At 39.9% G+C, this 20,058-nt stretch overlaps 1 protein-coding gene across 7 annotated transcripts in view; it reads right to left on the reverse strand.

Annotated features, from left to right (window-relative positions):
- nf1a (neurofibromin 1a) overlaps positions 1-20,058 on the reverse strand; it is a 275,275-nt gene that overhangs the window by 36,373 nt on the left and 218,844 nt on the right. For all 7 annotated transcript variants that reach the window (XM_048612822.1, XM_048612821.1, XM_048612819.1 and 4 more), the window contains 7 exons: positions 18,787-18,989; positions 13,903-14,096; positions 13,624-13,764; positions 12,752-13,031; positions 8,461-8,675; positions 6,935-6,996; positions 5,584-5,698 (listed from right to left, as the gene is read on the reverse strand). In XM_048612822.1, coding sequence (XP_048468779.1) covers positions 5,584-5,698; positions 6,935-6,996; positions 8,461-8,675; positions 12,752-13,031; positions 13,624-13,764; positions 13,903-14,096; positions 18,787-18,989 — 1,210 coding nt within the window. The remainder of the gene's footprint in view (positions 1-5,583; positions 5,699-6,934; positions 6,997-8,460; positions 8,676-12,751; positions 13,032-13,623; positions 13,765-13,902; positions 14,097-18,786; positions 18,990-20,058) is intronic.

The following is a 20,058-nucleotide window of genomic DNA, read 5'->3' on the forward strand; positions in this document are numbered from 1 at the left end:
GTTTGACCTCCCTATATACATTACCTCACACCGAGTAGAGTTGAATTCCATCTGCCATTTTCCTGACCACTCCACTAACACATTGAAATCATTTTGGAGCTATCCTTTACACTATACACCACCCAATTTGTGTGTTGTCTGCAAATTTCCTAATTGTGCCCCCAATAATCAAGTCCAAATTGTGAATACATAAAATAAACAGCAGGGATCCCAACACTAAGCCCTGAGGAACACCATATAAAACAGCTTCCCATTTGCAATGGCAGCCATTGACACTTTACCCTTGGTTTCTGTTACTAAGCTAACTTTGGATCCAATTCGACACATTACCCTGTATCCCATGGGATTTTACTTATTTGACTTGTCTGTCATGTGGGATCTTGTGAAGTGAGAGAGTCGGAGCGGGCTGCAGTGAGTTGGAGCGAGTCGCAGTGAAGTGGGGTAAATTGGAGTGAGATGGAGTTAATTGGAGTCAAGTGCAGAGAGATAGTGAGTTGGTGTGAGGTACAGTGAGGCCCTACAGGGTTTTTTATGATTCAATCAAATCACCTCTTGCTCTTCTAAACATCACTGTGTACAAGCTTAGCCTGACCAGGTCTAATAAACCTTCTCTAATGCTGCCTCTAATGCATTTACAGCCTTCTTTAAATGAAGTAACCAATACTGTGCACAATACACCAGAGGCAGTTTCGTCAGTGCCCTGCATAACTAAAGCACATCCTCCCTAGTTTTGTATTCAATTCCCCTCACAATAAACAGCTACATACTACTAGCTTTCCTGTTTACTAACCTTTGTGCTTTATGCACCAAGAAACTTGCGTCCCTCTGCAAAATCTCACCGTTTAGATATACTTTTTTCATTCTGGCTAAAGCAGACAACTTCACATTTTCCTACATTATATTTCATTCGCCACATCTTTTCCTACTCATTTAGACTATCAATATCTTTTGTAATCTCACGTTTTCTTCACAATTTTCTTTCCTACCTACCTTACTGCTGCCAACCACATCTTCAACCCGTTCACTGAAGTCATTTCTATAAATCGTAAATAGTTGCGGTTCCAGCACCGATCGTTGAGGAAAAACTATTATTACATTTTGCCAAGCTGAATAAGACCTCCTTTCCTTCTGAGAGCCAGCCAATCATCTCCATGCTAGCACCTATAACACGAACTTTTATTTATCACAGTAACCCTTGTTGTGGCACGATATCAAATGCTTTCTAGAAGTTTAAGTACAGTACATCCACCAGTTACCCTTAATCCACACAACACGTTACCTCCTCAAAAGAATGGGCAAACATGATTTCGCTTTAATGAAAAAACCAAAAGAACTGCAGATGCTTTAAAATCAGGAACAAAAATAAAACTGTTGGAAAAGCTTAGGAGGTCTGGCAGAATCTGTGAAGAAAAATTAGAGTTAACGTTTCAGCTCCACTGACCTTTCCTCAGAACTTCCCTTTGGCAAACCAAGTTGACTCCATCTGATAATCTCCAACCTATCCGAGTGCCCTGTTATAACTTCTTTAACAATCATGTCTAACATTTTCCCTGTGGTAAGTGTTAAGCCAAGTCGACTGTAGTTTTGTGTTTTCTGTCTCCCTCTCTTCTTGAGAAAAAGATTTATATTTGCTATCTTTCAATTCATTGAGACTGACACCTAATTTTGAGAAGTTAAAACCAGTGCATCAATTACCTCACTAACCGCTTCTTTTATGACCCTTGGATGACGACGATCAGGACCCAGGCACTCATCAGCCCACAGCTCCAACAATTTACTCAAAACCATTTCTGTGGTGATTGTGATTTTGCTCAGTTCCTCCCTTCCATTTCCTGCTTTATAGTTGCATCTGGGATGTTGTTTGTAATCTCTAAAGTGAAGACTGTTGTAAAATACCTGTTCAATTCATTTGCCATCTTTTCATTTTCTATTATCCATTCTCCATACTTTCTACAGGGCCAATGTTAATTTTGTTAACACCTTTTAAAATATTTATAGAAAGTCAGATCTGTTTATGTATTTCTGGCTAACTTACTCTTAGACTGTAATTTTTCCCTCTATTAATTTTTTGGTCATTCTTAGTTGTGTATTCTGTCCAATCTTCTAACCTACCACCTTTCTTTGCACAATTATGTGCTTTCTCTTTCAGCTTGATACTATTTAACACGTCTAGTTATTCATGGATGGTGGCTCTGATCCTTGGAATTTTGCTTGCTTGCTGGAATGCATCTAGTCAGCATGTTCTGAAATACCCTTTTAAATGTTTGCAACTGCATGTTTATTGACCTATCCTTGTCCGATCTGCCAAATCACTTTAGCCAGCTCTGCTGCTTCTTACTTAAGCTGTTCTTCCTCTGGAACCCGTGACAAGATCCTGCTGAAGTCTGCTAACTTCAGAATTTGAAAGTAGATTTCAGTTTAGCACCATGTAAAAACTGAAGTAAAATTGTACAAAATAAAAATTTGAAAACTTTTTGGCGAGCAAGATATAATTTTACTTTCATGAGGGACAGGAGTGAAGTAATATCAGAATTTGGCTTGGTGTTTGAACTGCGATCATCAGGGTATTATTGACTGGTGGAGTAGACATTAGCTTGAGATAGATCTGACAAAGGATCAATAATCCTTTGGATTATTAATCCAAGGAAGGCAAATGTAGCTTTGGCATTTATTTTGAGGGGACTCACGTATAAAACCAGGGATGTACTTCTGAAGCTCTATAAGGCTCTGGTCAGCCACATTTGGAGTACTGTGTGCAGTTTTTGGCCCCACATCTCAGGAAGGATGTACTGGCCCTGGAGCGGGTTCAGAGGAGGTTCACGAGAATGGTCCCAGGAATGAAAAGCTTAACATATGAGGAACGTTTGAGGACTCTGGGACTATACTCATTGGAGTTTAGAAGGATGAGGGGGGATCTAATTGAAATTTACCGAATACTGAATGGCCTGGACAGAGTGGATGTTGGGCAGATGTTTCCATTGGTAGGAGAGACGAGGACCCGAAAGCACAGCCTCAGAGTAAAGGGAAGACCTTGTAGGATGGAGATGAGGAGAAACTTCTTCAGCCAGAGAGTGGTCAATCTATGGAATTCACAGCCACAGAAGGCTGTGGAGGCCAGGTCATTGATTACATTTAATATGGAGATAGATACTTCCTTGATTGTCAAGGGTTCCGGGAGAAAGTGGGAGAACAGGGTTGAGAAACTTAGCAGCCAAGATTGAATGGCAGAGCCGACTTGATGGGCTGAATGGCCTAATTTCTGCTCCTGTGTGTTATGGTCTTATAACCCAACCATCTGAAACTGTTATTGTCATTCTTATTTATTTTCACATGGCTTATACAGTTAACTTAAGGTGAGTCAGTCTGCTAAAAGCAGACCATCAAAATTCTATTCCTGTAGTTACCTGGTTTCTAAGTTTCTCTACATATTCCAAAAATGGAATGGTTATTCTATGTAAAATGCACACATCCTGTTTATGTTCATTTCTCTAAGTGACTGATTATCTGATGTTGGTAGTGATAATACAATTGATGAAAGATTTTCCAAAACAGCTTGTATTTAAATATAACCATCAATACAGAAAACACTCCATGGTTGAGAATCATACTTGGGAAGAATAGGGAAGGTCTGGGGAGGTCATAAAGCACAACATAATAGGCTTTAAAGGAGGTTTTCAAAGGTGAGAAATGTGTGGGGCGTTCTACAATGTGGAAGTAAAGATAACTGAAGGCTTTGTCACTAATGGCACATAGAAAGCTGGGAAAAATGTGCAGTAGATTTAAGTAGGGACAGTACAGGTGTGAGCAAGGATACAAAGCTGCAGGAAGGTGCAAAGTTAAGGCACAGCAAAACTGCGGTGGCTCTTAAACATAAGAACTAAGCCTTTGAAACTGTATTTAGTGCAAAATACTACTAACCAAAGCTAAGAATTATTGCAAGGTGCATATTAAAAAAAAAAGGTAATGCAGAATTTGAATAGATATGATTATTAAACTCTCAAACTGTTAACCGCATTGTTTTGAGTTGGGTGCAGTTCATTTGCAAGGATAAAGTGACCTAGCTCCAGATGTCCCAATGTGTTAATGTCCAGATAGCATGAAGGTTTAATTGGGTTTCGTTTGTTGCCTCTCCCATGTTTATCATGTAGATTTCAGGTGAGGTGAAGAGTGCATAGAAATTGATGAACAACTGAGTAACTGGCTGGTTAGACAACACCTATACCCAAATAAGAGAGCGTTTTTATGCTCTTCAATGTTTATAAAATATCCTCCATTTTAGGATAATTTATGCACTGGAATACTAAGATTCATTCACCTACTCTAGGTTTTCAGTCGTGCTCTGGGAATTTCACCTGCATTAGTTCTCCTGTCCATTCTAATGGAAAACATTGTGCAAATAAAAAATAGGAATTCTGTTGGGTAGTTACACTGGCTGGCTTGTGCAGCAATTTTATTTATTGCTGAAGGAACGTCAAAATTTTAAAGCCGCAAATTGACTTCTTACATTGTTCAAATTGACTCAAATTGCACACCAAGCCTTATAGGGATTTTACGGCAAAATGAGTTAACCATTAACCCGAGGTATCATGCAGCCAGTCCCAATGAGGTAGGCAAAAGGGCGAAACAAAGATAAAAAGGATTTTGAGTCGCAAAAAGGCAAGAGTCGCTTTTGCAACACAAAATGTTCATTGTCCCCTCTGAATACAATGCAGTAGCAACTTCCTTGACACATTCCATGCAGTTCAAGATCAATTAGTCCTGAACCAGCTGACACTGCAAGTGACACATGAACCAGGTACTCCCACCAATTCCCTCCTGTTCTGCCAACACAATAGAAACAAACTGTTCTTTATGTGCAAAGTGAAAAAGCACAGCGCATTTATGGAACGATGCAATAAGTACTTGCTGCATACAAAGGCATTCATGGTCCATCACCAATTCAGTTTTCCAATCCCTGAAGCTTTGCTAAAATCACCTTATGCTGCTTATAGACAACACATCTTTTGGTTTGGTCTTCACTTGAGAAGTGAAGAGTAGCAGAATGGATACCTGCGAGGAAATACTGGTTCAGCTATGCTGCCACCTTTACACTGGAGTAGTTGCTGGTAAACAGTCAGCAATAAATCTTCAAGTAAAACCTCACTGTGGTATTTTTTAGATGGTCAAGCACCAAAATTTCTGCTCCATGCAATCTAGAATTTGCATAAAAATTACTTTCCTTTTTGGGATATAGAAGAAAGTAGCAAAGGCACATTTACTGGATCAGTTCAGAGGGTACTGGTGTCAAAAACCTTGTGTGAAATTAAGAATTGCAGGTAGGGATGAGTGAATCAGTTTCGTTTTCCTACTCATCTTTTCTGCTGATGGTGCATGAATTTGATTTCACATTGTGGGATTTGAATACTAAGTCTACAAAACCATAAACACTATACTTAACATGTATGGTCTGGCTGGGGAGGAGAAAAAGACCTGCATTTATTATGCAAAATGCTCCTGTGTGTTCTGCTATTTATAGCTTCATACACTTTGGCTTATAATGCAGTGCAGAGATAGCAGGAAGTCAAAGAAATGTTTCACACTCACCTTGCTGAGGATCCGAATGATCTGTTTAATCTGCCCATGAGTAACTCGCTTACTGATACATCCAAAGACAACAAGTGCTCTTGGTTGAAGAGATGGATTGTACTGGAATGCAAATCTATGCAGATCAAGAACAATTGATACAGAATGAGACAAAGCTCCAGCATTATCAGACAATGCATTATGCAAGTACCAAACCAGTTAAAAAAATGGGGATCACGCACAAATGTTATTTCAACTCAAGGAAAGAGATGGTTGTTGGTTCAATACTCTGTTGCTTCCCAGTTCGCCAAACTCATCTAGCTGTCATTACATCTGTAATTCAGCCAGCTCCTACCCAAAAATTGGAGAGGGAAGAAGTCACCCAGCATTCTCTACCCCTGTTGCAAAGAGAGCATATGGCTTCCTTCGACAGCAAGTCAGAACTTCAATACTCTCTTCTGGAAAATCCACAAAGTGTCAGACTCATTTGTGCTGGTGCCAGTGGTTCTCTCCAAAACTGTAGCATATGTAGTAACTTGAGAACCATTCTTCAAAATATATTGCCGTTCCTTCACTGTTACTCGGTCAAAAGCATGAAATTCCTTCTATGATGGCATTGTGGGTCAACCTACAGCATGTGGATGCAGCAGTTCAAGGCAGGAGCTCATTACCACCTCCCCAAGGGCAGCTAGGGACAGGCAATAAATGCTGGCCAGCCTATGCACTATGAGTGAATAAATAAGTTAAAAAACAAAGGTGGATTTTCTTCATAGCTGCGAGAGCTCCAAGTTCAATTTAGTGGCACACAACAGTTAATATCAAAATTTTTCTTTGAGAAGTTTAATTTAAAACCCCTTTCAGCTCAAATGCCCAGTTTGGAACAGCAAGAAATTTGGAAATGCTTGAGGGAATACCATTAAAAGGATGCAAGGTAGTTTGGTCAATAAAGTTTTCTGCATTGAAAACAACATACACTAGAATTAAGGGGCATAGTCTATTTGACTATCAGACACCAAGTAATTTAAGCCTTTCAGTTGAGGTAGCAGAGGTGCAAGGCATTAGAATGCTCTCAAACCGTACCATTGAAGGAAAACAGGCAAAACTTCTGAGGGTGCTTGGGAAAAGCATTGATAAAGACTTGAGAGCAGAAAATGAACTTTCTTGTAATCTGGGCACTGGTGACATAACCTGATGGTATCAACAGTGAGGGGCAGGGTGAGGAGTGTGAGTGTGTGAGAGGGTGTGGGTGAGAGTGCACGGATGGTGAGGGGGAGGATTGAAGGAGGAATAATAGTGATAGAAAAGTACACTCAAAGATCAGGAAAAATACACAGAAAAATGATACATAACGTGTAGACTAGCAAAAACTCACTTTTGTGCTAATTCTGTCCACTGGTCTAGCCACTTGCAGGTTGGTATATCTCGCATACAGGCCTACAAATAAAGCATGGATCATTGCAATATTACTCTGAGAACAGTCCAATTCTTCTACAACATTATAAATTATTGCATTAGTTAACATTTTCTCCAGGGGACTTGATTAACCCAGGAACTGTTTTTATGAACACGTATTTGATCACTGCCTAGTCAGGAGACAAACCAAGCTAATACTATCCCTCTTTAAAAAAAAAAAGGTCTATTATTTTCATTAAAGCTAAAAACAAAATTGCAGATGCTGTAAATCAGAAACAAAAATAGATATTGCTGGAAAAGCTCAGCAGGTCTATTCTGAGGAAGAGTCATTTGACCCGAAACGTTAATCGTGATTTTTCTTCACAGATGCTGCCAAATCTGCTGGATTTTTCTGGCAATTTCTGTTTTTTTTCCTGTTATTTACATAGTAGGTAGTCACAAATCTTAGTGCATTCTAACAATTCAAGTATGTCACAGCAAAACTAGCAAAAATAGTTTTCAAAAAAATTAATTCACTGTGTGTGGGAATTGCTAGCTAGGCAGCATTTACCCCGAATTGTCCAAACGACAGTTAAGAGTGAACCACATTGCTGTGGTTTTGCAGTCGCTGGTAGGCCAGACCAGATTAGGACAGATTTCCTTCATTAAAAGATTTTAGGGAACCAGATTTTTTTGGTTAAAATGACAACTGACTATCACCATTAGGCCAGTTCTTAATTCCAGATTTTTATCGAATCTTAATCTCACTGTGCATCATGGTGGGATTTGAACCCATGTCCCCAGAACACTGGCTTGGGATTCTGGATTGCTATGCAGCAACATTACTAATATATCACTGCCGCATGACTGAATGTAACTATGAGGGACGGGCGCCACACTGTGAAAAAGGCAACATTAGCTATTCATCTTGGTTGACTTCTTCACTCAAACAATAGCCCTGCTGAAATTGGTACAAGCCAATGCAATTAGTTTCTTATGAGACTACTGAGCTTCTGCACTGACACCCAGTTACACAATCATTTCCAACAGCAAAATTAAAGAAACAAAACTTGCTTCACAATGAAAAAATGGCTTAAGGTGCATACACATTCCACAGAAATTAGTCAACAATTTAAAATATATCATAAAAATTAGTAACACTGTACAAGATATGGCAATAAGTAGGAATGGGTCCCCATGTTAAATGTAAGCATATTCTGCATAGCACTGCTCACAGTTGCTGCAGCAACATTTCCAATATATCCACAGCTGAACAAATTGTCAAAGACACAAGCTGTCCCCCAAATAAAATATGCCTACTTCATGAAAAATGAAATCTTATAAATCATCTGTATGGATGCAAATAATAGAATTCCATTCCAAAAAGGGGTTTCATGTGTTTCTGATTGGATCTTTTTATCATTAGGAGCTACAAGTCATTATTTCAATCAAAGTTGGATTCTTTTTGCATTTGTGGCTGCAAAGCTTTTTCTTTCCCTCTCTTACCTCCATTATTTCTAACAAAGCTTCAGTTACAGTTTCTAGGGAGGTAAGAGCAAAGGTTTCCCTCTCGTAGGATCCAGGAGAGAAGGACCGATCTCGATAGCTGGATCGGAAAGCAATCACAGCAGCTGATTTGACTTTACTAATTCCAAAGAGTAGGTAGAACTTGGGCAAGGAAAACTCAGTTAGACTGAGCCGCAGCACTTGTTTAGTCTCTTCTGTAAACAAAAAAGGAAAAGTTAGTTTTCAAAATATAAAGAACACTCCAACTGAAAATCTGCAAACTTGTTAAAACATTTAAATAGACAAATTACTGGTTTGGATATTAGTGTATGGAGGACTTCATGTCTACATGCCAAACATCTGACTGCTGTAACAGTCATGAACCAGTCTATTTTAAATGGCAGAGCTTCTATTCAACACTAGACAATCTTTTTAATATAGTCCTTGGCTACAGCATTCAACGATCCTACAACATCCGAAATGTCACTGCCTCAACATTTAATACCTGCAAACGCACAGTGGCTGGGTTCTCAAAATTCATTATTACTTATGACTTTCCTCCTTTCCTTTTTCCACTTAGTAATTAAGCTCCCATTCACTCGAAGGGCCAGACGGCCTACTCCTGCTCCTAGTTCTTATGTTCTCTCGTTATGGCCTTTCTACAAGCTGAAGGACTGGTCCACAGGTTGCAGTAGTCTTCTGGTACATTTGTCTCAAGTTGAATTTCACTTGAGCCCGAGCAGAGCTGGCAGGCGGCTATTCAGTACAGGGAGGCACTTTCTCTTTACTGGACATCCAACTATACCTTTCCAGCAAAGACTCAAAGGACAAATAGGAGGAAGAATACTGACTCAACTGAGGATGCTGAAGCAAACAACAGCACCTGTACTACCAAAAGCCACTAAACCTATGTAGTTCAGGGATTGACTTGTAATCTTCCAGGTTCACCTTTGCAGTCAATTTGGCCCTCTGTTCAGAATCTCTCAATTCCACTCAACCCTCATGACAGCTTTTAACTCCGTTTTCTTACCAGTACAAAATTCATATTTCCACCTCGACAATATCACTCACCTTCACCGGTCTCAGGAAATCCTTACATCTGCCGTTGCTTTCTCCAGGCCATAAAATTCCAATGCTCTTCTGCCAGCCTCCTATTTTCAGTCTCCTTGAACCCATGCATAATTATTCTTCCTCCTAGTTTATCCTGCCCCACATCCTACCACCCATCAACTATGGAATCACATTTACAAAAGTGGGCCCTTGAACTCAACATCACGTTGGCACTCCTGCATTTTTGTGGGTCTATGATCAGAACCCCAAACAGAGTACCAAGCTAGTAAACAGTCTGGTTCAGCCTCAGACAGTTTCTGGGGAGGGGGACCGAATTGGTGGTCAGGTTTGAGTTTATAGCAGACTCTGAAAACAATGCTTTTGGTTTTCCCAACATTAAGTTGGAGAAAATTTCTGCTTATCCCCAACTAAATCAATCTGAAAATTTAAAAGCAGAAGGTATTTGAGAGGTACCTCCCAGCTCTTCCTGAATGTCATCAGTGTATCACCTTGGGGAAGAGGCTCTTGTGGTGGAATTCAAGTCCCACGCGCTTCAGAGGTATAGCTTAACACACCCAAATGGTTTGATGAAAATTATCTATAACCTTGAACAGGAAAGGGAGATGGGTGATGGGAAGGTAGTTTGCAGAGACAGAAGGCTGAAAGGTGGAGTCTTTGTTCCTATTACAGTAGATTTCAAAAAACATTTAACCTATGCTCAGAATGTTCTGTTCAGCTTCATGCACATTGTAACTTCCTGATTTATGAATTTGCTGCTGTTAATGGTTTATTAATAGAACAATGGAACCCAACTTCTTTGTAACCATGCAAAGACATGTCATCCTCAGTGGTAGCACAATTGCCTCCAAGTCAGGAAGTTTTGTTTAACTGCATTATACATCTCAGTACATAACCTTGGCAGTTATTTTAGTGGGGCCACTGCCCTCTTAGCATTGCCACCTTTTGGATGAGCCATTAAAATGAATGCTCATTTTCCACAGGTGCATAGAAACATTGAACACCTTGAGCTTGTTTAGTCTTTCAACTCAATAAAATTAGTCTCAATACTTGGACACTACGTCCGTCACAAAATATGAGATTTGGGCTGGAAAGGAGAGTTGAGGTGGATTAGCCATCAATGGCAGAGTAGGCTCAAGAAGTCAAGGCTCAACAACTCCTGCTCCTGTTTTTAATGTTTTGCATTCTAACTTCATTTTGCTCCATATAGGAACAAAACAAAACAAAAAAAAAATCAAAAATCACATTCCGGAAAATTTTCATTCACTCAGCTTTAATAGTTTTTTGAGAAAGTGCTTCTTCTTTTCATTCCTGAATTCAACATAAAGGTTACATATTCTTCAACAGAATTCCTACGGTGTGGAAACAGGTTGTTCAGCCCAACAAGTCCACACCGGCATTCTGAACAGCACCCAACCCAGACCCACTCTATCCCTGTAACCCTGCATTTGCCATGGCTAACACACATAGCCTAGACATCCCTGGACAATATGGGCAATTCAGCACGGCCAATCCACCTAACCTGCACATCTTTGGACTGTGGGAGGAAACCGGAGCACCCAGTGGAAACCCACGCAGATACAGGGAGAACGTGCAAACTCCACACAGGCAGTCACCCGAGGGTGGAATCAAAGACAGGTCCCTGGTGCTGTAAGATGGCAGTGCTAACCACTGATCCACCGTGCCACCCCCTATTTTGCACTCCCCAGTCAAAGGCAACAGTTTTGCTGCACTCACTTTATCAAAGATATTTATAATTCAATTATGTAGGTTAGATCATCTTGCAACCCTTTAAAATTCAGCGAACATCACCAATTTAACCGTTTTTGCCCTCGTATCATGTTGATGACTTTACATTAAAGAACCAATATGGATTATAAATGCAGGGTGCAGAGCAAGCAGACCATTGCTTTTAATGTTCAAATCTAGATGAGAGTAACACGAGGTATAAATTTAATCTGCCACACCGGAATTAAATTCAACAGTTATAAAGAAGACAAACCTTAATATTTAGGGCAGCTCCAAATATTAAGACTGCTCCTCTTGAAAGAAATAACATTCAATCAAAAACTAGCAGTACTTATGATAATTATTGTGTAAGATGGTTCATGAACTGGAAAATGAAATTTAAAACCACTGTAACTGTTGGGTAATTTCATAAGTACTGCTGAAACACCCTCAACATTTGGGCTGACTGAAGGAACAAGTCACAAGAAGCTGAGAGCTGCATTGTACTCATGGAAATCTATTTGAAACAATCAGGAAACTTTGCATCATCTCAATGTTGCATCAGACTTACACATTTTGATTCTTAACAGTAGGTGCAATATTGAGAGAATGGCACAGTTCCCACAATTGCCATCCTTGCCCAATAACGAAGCACTTGTATTGTTATATTAGTGCCTTCATATCAAAAAATGTCCCAAAAAGTTTCTTTTAGGCTTAATCAAAAACTGGATCCTATGTTGAAGAATTCAATAGTAAAATTGGTGATCAAAAGCTTAAGCAAGTGGGCTTTAAACAGCATCTCCAAGGAGTAAATGGAAATAAAAGGATACAGTGCAGCAAGGAAAGAAATTCAGAGTAATGGGTCTAGGCAGCAAATACAAATGGTTTATGAATGATGGAGAGAAGGCAAGAAATGTACCCCCAGAAAAATAAAAGTCTTGGGCCAAGAGTGACAGTGTGGTAGAGTTGGGGTGGCTAGAGAGATAGGGAGGGACAAGATCATGTAGTTTAAACAAAACAAGGAACTTTAGCCAGGAGATATTGGAAGCCTACACATCAGACAGAACTGGGTGATGGGTAGGCTGATGGAAAACAGTTGTTGGTGGGTACAGGTAGAGTTTAGTTGGTAGTTTATGGAAGATGGAGGTGAGAAGTTAGGAGAACATTGGAACAGTGAAGTCTGAACCTGACAAAGAATTGAGGATTTCAACAGCAAATGAGCTGAGCTAAAAGCAGAGGCAGGTAATGTTAAACAAAATGCTAGGCTGTCTCAGTGATGAATGGAAACAGTTGCTCACAACTCCTTGAATAAAATACAATGAAGCATTTGCTCTTTGTGAGGACAGAGAAAGGTTCACATACAAGCCTGAAGCTGCAAAAATCTACAAGTCTGAAATGAAGTACTAATTAAAAGTTCATAAGTGAGAGAACTGCAAAATTCTTTCATTTTATACACCTCATAACAAACACAGAAGGTCACACCATCAGAGCTTACCACTGAAATTGAGTTGAGAACAAGTGCACAGTGAATGAATAATGTTGATAACTAAGCCATGGGTGGAAGCCCGAAGGGACAGAGGCCCAGTGGCTACTAATAAAGTAACCACGTGGAAGAGGTAGGGGAGATGTGCGGCCACATCGAGCGAATTGTTGAAAGACAACATCAGCATGTAACGGGCTAGGATGGCAATATCATCCCACATCAGGTGCTGTTCAAGAGTAGGAGTTGGTGAGAGGCAGGTCTTATCAATTATTTTGCACATTCTTCCAATCACCTGCAGAGAAGGAACAGCAAGAGAATAGTGACATACGGCAAAAGATGAACATCTAAAAACATTGTGTTTTGCAAACTGGTCCGCACAGTAAGTTGGTTAAATAACATCTGCAGCTTAAGATTTAAAACAAAAGTGACCAAAATCAAGCAGCACCAAAGCTGCCAGATTTCCTTTAAATGAAAAAAACAGTTCTTTATCAAGAATTCCTAATTTGCAACAAGTTCAACTTGATGGAAGTTGCTGTCATACTGAATTATGAATCCTCCAGTTGCTAGAGGGCCTGCATTAAGTCACTTAAATGGGTATTCTTTCTATCTGAGCTTTGACAATGACTATTGACAAGCTATTTGACAACAGGGAGATAAGAGCTGGATTTTCTTCTTGGGTTCATCCAGGAATATTTTCCAGTGAGGTACCTGTTTAGAGAACCATAAAAGAGCAGACCAGAGATCAAGCTTGTGACTTCTGAACTGCTTTAGGCCATACCTTCCCTCACTAAGTCACGGAATTTCACTCTTCCACAGTAGCATACTTTCCTAGAACAACTGAATCCAAGTCACATTTCAAATGCCAGAGATATTTTCTCTCTTACCTTGCTTGAAACAAGTTTCACATTTCCTGATGCCAGGGCGACTGCAGTATCTGCCATGACCTCTGCTTTGATAGAGCCCAAACCACCGGTAGCACTGGTCTTTATGAAACTGTCGAGTACTACATCAAGCAAGTCTGTGATCTGCAAAAGCAAAGAAGCGAAAAGGTAAAGAAATGCACCAAAGCATGTCAAGCCAAAACAGTTGGATACTGATTTAAAAATATTGTCAGATTATTGCCATTAAGTCTGGCAGCATTTTATTAGACATTGCCTTGATACCTGACCCAGGCTGCCCCAGATCTTTGCTTGGATAGAAGGGTACATCTGCTTCTCGTTAATGGTCATTGTGATCAATTTATCGAGGATGGCAGTAACCCGTTGACGTTTGGCGTCATCATTGTGCTTGCAGAAGCGAACCAGGTTTGATAACCAGGGTGTCATGTATTCCAGGCAAAGATGTTTCAGTTCAATACCTACAATGAAAAGAAGTTTGTTAAATTTGAAACAACGTACGTCGATCATTTTGGTCACAGGTAGTTGTAAGGAAAAGAAACACATTTGGATGATACTTGCCAAACAATTCCAATTGCGCCAAGAATGATTCATACAAGCAATTTAAGGTGAGCAAACAGGTTTACAGCATGACATGCTCACGTGTGCTAGAAACCACATTTGTTTGTACATCGATTTTTTTTGCGAACTAAACAACTCTGCACCTTTTTTCAGCTGAACAAAAGCTTTGGGGACAGCCAATCCCTGGTGCATTCTGTATGTCAATGCTCTGACCAAAGGAGACTGCCTGGGTTGAATGTAAACAAAAGCTGGGAGTTAAGTGATCCTTGGTACATGCTCCATGGCAACATCTGTACCAGAGTCCATTTGTCACCAATCAGCACCTTTTTCTCAGGCCGTAGAAATTGCTGTTTTCCTTGAAATTTGGTATCCTTGTGATACTGTCCTGATGAGTGCAAGATGAAAATCTTGGACAGCATCTTTCTTTTCTCCAGCAGTATTTTTACTGAGAAGACATTTTTGCTTTGTATCTGTGGCAGCAGCAAGGTTAATTTTTCCAGTTAAGTTATATGGAGTCTCTCAGTCATTAATTTCCAGTGCTTAGAATTTAGTTCCTGCACATTTTTCCATGTGAGAGACAGAGCAAGTCCACAAGCTTCAGCCTTGCTTAATACTTAAGAATGTATCAAGGCCCAGCTCTGATTTTTCTCTTCACACATTTGTGACGCTCCAAAAGTGGAGTACGGCAACAATTCTGGTTCAAACTGCTCAGTCCTACAAGCACTGTGCCCTCTTGCTAATCTCTACACTCAACTACTTCTCCACTCTGAACACTGTCACAAACAGATGAGCTATGCTCCTAAAGACTAAGCTATTATACATTTATGCAAAATTTTACCAAATCCACTTTAGATTTTAGCCAGGTTTCAAAATATATTTTATGAAACCTTTTTGTTTTGATGTTGAAATATTAGCTGCTCTCATCTTCCAAGGACTTCCCTATTGGTTTTTGACTGTTATCCATGAATCTCCCTCACACAGGATGCAGTTTTTTTTGCCAAAGAACATGTCCTCCTCCTTTCAGGAGACTAGCAGCCTCACTCATGGAGAGGGAATTGCAAATTATGTTGTCAGAATTGCTGGGTGTTATGAAATTCCAGTGCTGCATACACTCACTTCACCAAGATGGAAATGAATATATTTGAAGCCTCAGCACTCGGTTCCAATGGCACACGCCACTAACAGATTTAAGGCAATTGGTTGAAGGATTAGAGAAGAAACAAGGAGAAACATTTTCATCCAGAGTGGTGGATATCTGGAATCTGTTCCCCAATTTGGTAGTTGAGGTCGAAACCCTCAAATCATTTAAAAGGAATCTATATTTGCACCTCAAGTGCTCTAGTCTGCAAGGCGACAGACCCTGTGCTGGAAAATTGGATTAGAATGGGTAACTAGTTATTCAACAACTGTAGATATGACAGATGAAATAGCCCCTTCCTGTGCTGTTAACCTTTGTTGGTTTTCATCGCAAGTGTATTGATAATCTGGCCAGAATCATCAGGAAGAGGTACCAAGTTGAAGCTGACAGCAAGATTGTGTGAAACGCACAGGTCACTATCAGCGCACTTTGTAGCCATTTCAGAGCAGCTTCTGCTCTCAATTGCACCTTCTGTATCGTCAAAAGAAGTCAGAGGGAAATCATGGGTGAAAACAAAAGGAGCTCTCTGAAAAGGCATTCAGAAATGCCAGCACAGACCAGAGCTGAAATCGCACTATTTTAATCACTTCATGACCGTACACTTCCAAACAATGGAATTCCAAAATATAGGGGATGGGTGAATTTAACCCAAAAGCCCACAAATTGCCTCAAAAAAAAAAAAAAAATCACAAGATGACCAGAAAAACATCCCACCCCATTCATGAAGAAACAGAATCGCTGAGAGACACTGCTCCTTCAGTCAGAGCTTTAGTGTCTCCTGCTCTTTTGCTCAAGGGCTTGAATCTGTGATTGGAGAAGCAGCAAGGACACAAGGGAGAGGAAATCTGTGACTGGACGAGCTGCAGTAATTATTGTAACTGGTCCTGGAGCCACTATGCAGAAGGTCAGAGCAGCAGCTATTCGGTAGAGGTGAATACTGAATACCTCTGGGTCAGACCCGAGTGTCAGACAAGCAATGGAGGGCTGAACCCCAAGTGGGGTGGGGGGGGATTGTGGTGGAGGAGAAGTTGGGCTGATTCAAAATAAGATGCTACATTGCTCTTGATAAAGGATTTGTCAAGTTTTCAAAAATAAAAGTGACTTGCAGGGGAGACATCAAAAAGACATTTTGGACATGTCATGTTCATCCTCAAAAAAGAGAGAACAAAGCCTGCCAACTGTATTTCAAACTACATCGAGCTCAAATTTGGTGTTGGTGAAGAAGAATTCAAAGATAGACTTGTTGAGCGCTGTAAAAGCTATTTGTGGTTACATAGCAAAGTTATAACATGCTGGTTCTGCACAGGTGGTCAAAACTAAAAATTCAACAAATGCTCCATAGGCACTCATTATTGTATTACCAAGGAACTATTTAATAAAGCCTCAAAAACATAAAACTGTTCAAGAAAAATATTGCTAATTCCAAACCAAGGGAGTTTCCCACAGTCCTAGAAGTGACAGTGTGTCTAGCGAAGCAAGACGGCCTGAATACGTAGCATGCACAATACACAAGAGGAAATGATTTTCATGTCTATGTGACGGGGTGGGACAGAGGAGGAGAGGGTGATGGCAGAAAGGGGCAGAGAGAGAGAGAGAAATGGAGGGAGGATTACATGTTTTTTTTTGGGGGGGGCAGTGTTGGAGAAGATGTGTACTGATTTTGTGTATGGTTTTACGAAGCCGAACAAATAACGTTTCTTGGATATTTCACCCGAGAAAATACTTGGATTTCAATCAGTTCACAATTAGTTGGATTAATTAGAAATCCAAATTTCCATTTGGAAACCTCTGTTCTAGTTCATCTAGTTCATTCATTCATTCATTCACGGGACATGGGCATCGCTGGCTAGGCCAACATTAATTGCCCATTCCACGGTAGGGAGCTGCCTTCTTGAACTGTTGCAGTCCATTTGCCGAAGACACACCTAGAGTGCCATCTGGGAAGGAGTTTCAGGATTTTGACCCAGCGTCATTGAAGGAACAGTCATATAGTTACAAGTCAGGACGGTGAGTGACTTGGAGGAAAACTTGCAGGTGGTGGTGCTCCCATTTACCTGCTGCTCACGTCCTTCCCAATGGTATATGTTTGGGAGCTGCTGTCCGAGGAGCATTGGTGAATTTCAGCTGCACAAAATGTAGATAGTAATTAGTGCTACTACTATGTGTTGACAATGGAGGGAGTGAATGCTTGCTGTGGATATGGTGCTAATCAAGCAGGCTGCATTGGCCTGGATGGTGTCAAGCTTCAAGTGTTATTGCTGGAGATGCACTCATCCAGCCAACTGGGGAGGATTCCATCCCAGTCCTGAGTTGCCCCTTGCAGATGGTAAACCGGTTTTGGGGAGTCAGATGGTGGGTTACTTGCTGCTCGTATAGCCACATTAATTACATGGCGAGTGTATTTCAGTTTCAGTTTTGAAACTTCAAAGTAAACTGCATCAGTTCAGGATTATTTTCAAGACCCCATTTTCGATTCAAAAGTATGGGAGATTCATTTATCATAAATTATCAATTTATCAATTCTAATTTCTGTATGCATGCTACTTTCCCACGGACAAAGATATGGAAAAATCCATCATATTTCCCTCAAACATTGTTAACTTCTTAAATATAATCTAATTGTAAACGATTTCTAATCTGTGCTCAGATTACTTCCTCACAGATAAACACTTGGAAAAATCTGCCCTATTTTTCATCAAGAATTCAGTAGGATTCTGGAGAGTTAACAGTTGCAAGGAACTTCCACAAAACCTAATGTACTTTCAAATCCCAACTAATTACTTAGACAGTCATTTGGAGAATATTCAAGTTCGGTACTACCAAATGACTCTTAAGAGAAATTAGTTGAGAGTTGAAAGTATGTTAGACGGTGAAGATTCCTTGCAGCTGTCACCTCTCTAGAATCAGACTTAATACTAGAGGAAAAATACAGCAAACTTTTCCAAGCCTTTGTCTGAGAGGAAGTAATCTGGGCACAGATTAGAAATCGTTCACAATTAGATTTGGAATTTAAGAAATTGACAACATTTACCTGCCTGAAAGAGTGGCAGAGGTAGAACCATCACAAGAAATGTTTAGATGATCACTTGAAACGCTGCAATACACAAGGCTTTGGCCAAGCATTGAAAAATGAGAGTAGAGCAGATGGATGTTTGATGACGAGCACTAACATGATGGGCCAAATGGCCTCTTTCCATGCTTAAAACTCGACAATCTTTTGTACTTGTGTGACCTCATCTTAAAGTGGAAAACTGTAAGAATTAAATCGACACAAATACAGGAGGTAACAATACAATGCAAACTACATCATATAAGACATCAGTTAGTGAAAATAAAAAAAAGAGCCCCTGAAAACCAACGTGCCTCTCAAAGATTGCTTGGGGAAATAAAAAATGACCCATGTACCAATCTACATGCTTCCAATAAAAATTTTCAAATAAAAATGTGCTTACTGGATTTGCTGAATCCTGAGATGCATTCTTCAAGGAATTCCAGTGTCAGATGAGGCTCATTCGCTGCCAAGGTTTTACTGATCGAGACAATGAACAATGTGTTGTTTGCTGGGATACACAGTCCAGATGTCTCCAGCAACTGACCCTCAATCTTCAGATTGAAGGTACATGTTAAGGCACACAGGAGATTATAGGCAGCAGACCTATGGATATGCAAAAAGAATTAAATGTAAAATCAAAAATCATATCTAGGAATGGAAAGTGGCAGTTGTGTTCATCACTGGTAGTTGCGAAAAAAAACTAATTTTGAATAAAAACAAAATTTAGCAAGTTTGAAACAGCTGGAACTACCATTTAGAAAGGAAAGGAATTTCAGTCAAAGATATACAATTCACGTGAAACTGAACAAAGGTCATTTGTGTATGGAGTGACATGCCAAAACAGATTTCCCACCTTCACATTTTATCCCAAAAGAAACTAGCATAACTTTCAACTGTTTGATACGAGAAATAAACATGCCAAATTTGCTCCTTTGAAACTGATGGAAACAATGCTCATTCTAGCTAAGAGATCCAAAATCAAGAGGATGGCTAACCATCAACATACAGGTGATTATAGTTAGGGTCAGAGCCGGTGAACAAATTTTAAAAATATTCACAATCTAACAGCAACACTTTCACAACTAGTCAGAATAGAATTCACATTATGTTGTCATAAATCAAGACAAGGTAATTGACAAAAAGAACAGATGTACAATATGCAACTGATTTGACAGGTAGGTAAAATGACATGCAACCAGAGATGCATTGCTGAAGGATGCTTTCTTCTGCTTGCTGATAATCAATACGGATGACCCACTTAGTTAAAAGCTCTTCTCTATTTTGTACCTTACTTTACATTGATATTCTCCTTGAGTATAGGCAAAACATTATTTTCAGGTCATTGTGAAGTAGCAAACCTTTGGGAAATGGAGAGCCACTGCCGATGTATAGATGGTCAAATAGTCTCCTTTCAACTGAATTTATTATAACCTTGTAGGCAGTGCTTTAAAAGGTCACTGGACTTATTAGACATCTATGCCAATCTACAACATTATGAAGCTGACCAACAGCCCCAAGATCTCGAAACCCTGGAAAATAGCTCTTAATACACATTGCAACATGCAGTCACACAATGGTGCAGAAGGGCATGAGTTTTTCAGAAACGAGGCTACAGGTACATTTAATATTCTGTTATTTGCATATAAGATTATGGCATAATGTTCAGAATTTC

This window comes from Rhincodon typus, chromosome 26, assembly GCF_021869965.1.
Source record: "Rhincodon typus isolate 14 chromosome 26, sRhiTyp1.1, whole genome shotgun sequence".
Taxonomy (NCBI): domain Eukaryota; kingdom Metazoa; phylum Chordata; class Chondrichthyes; order Orectolobiformes; family Rhincodontidae; genus Rhincodon; species Rhincodon typus.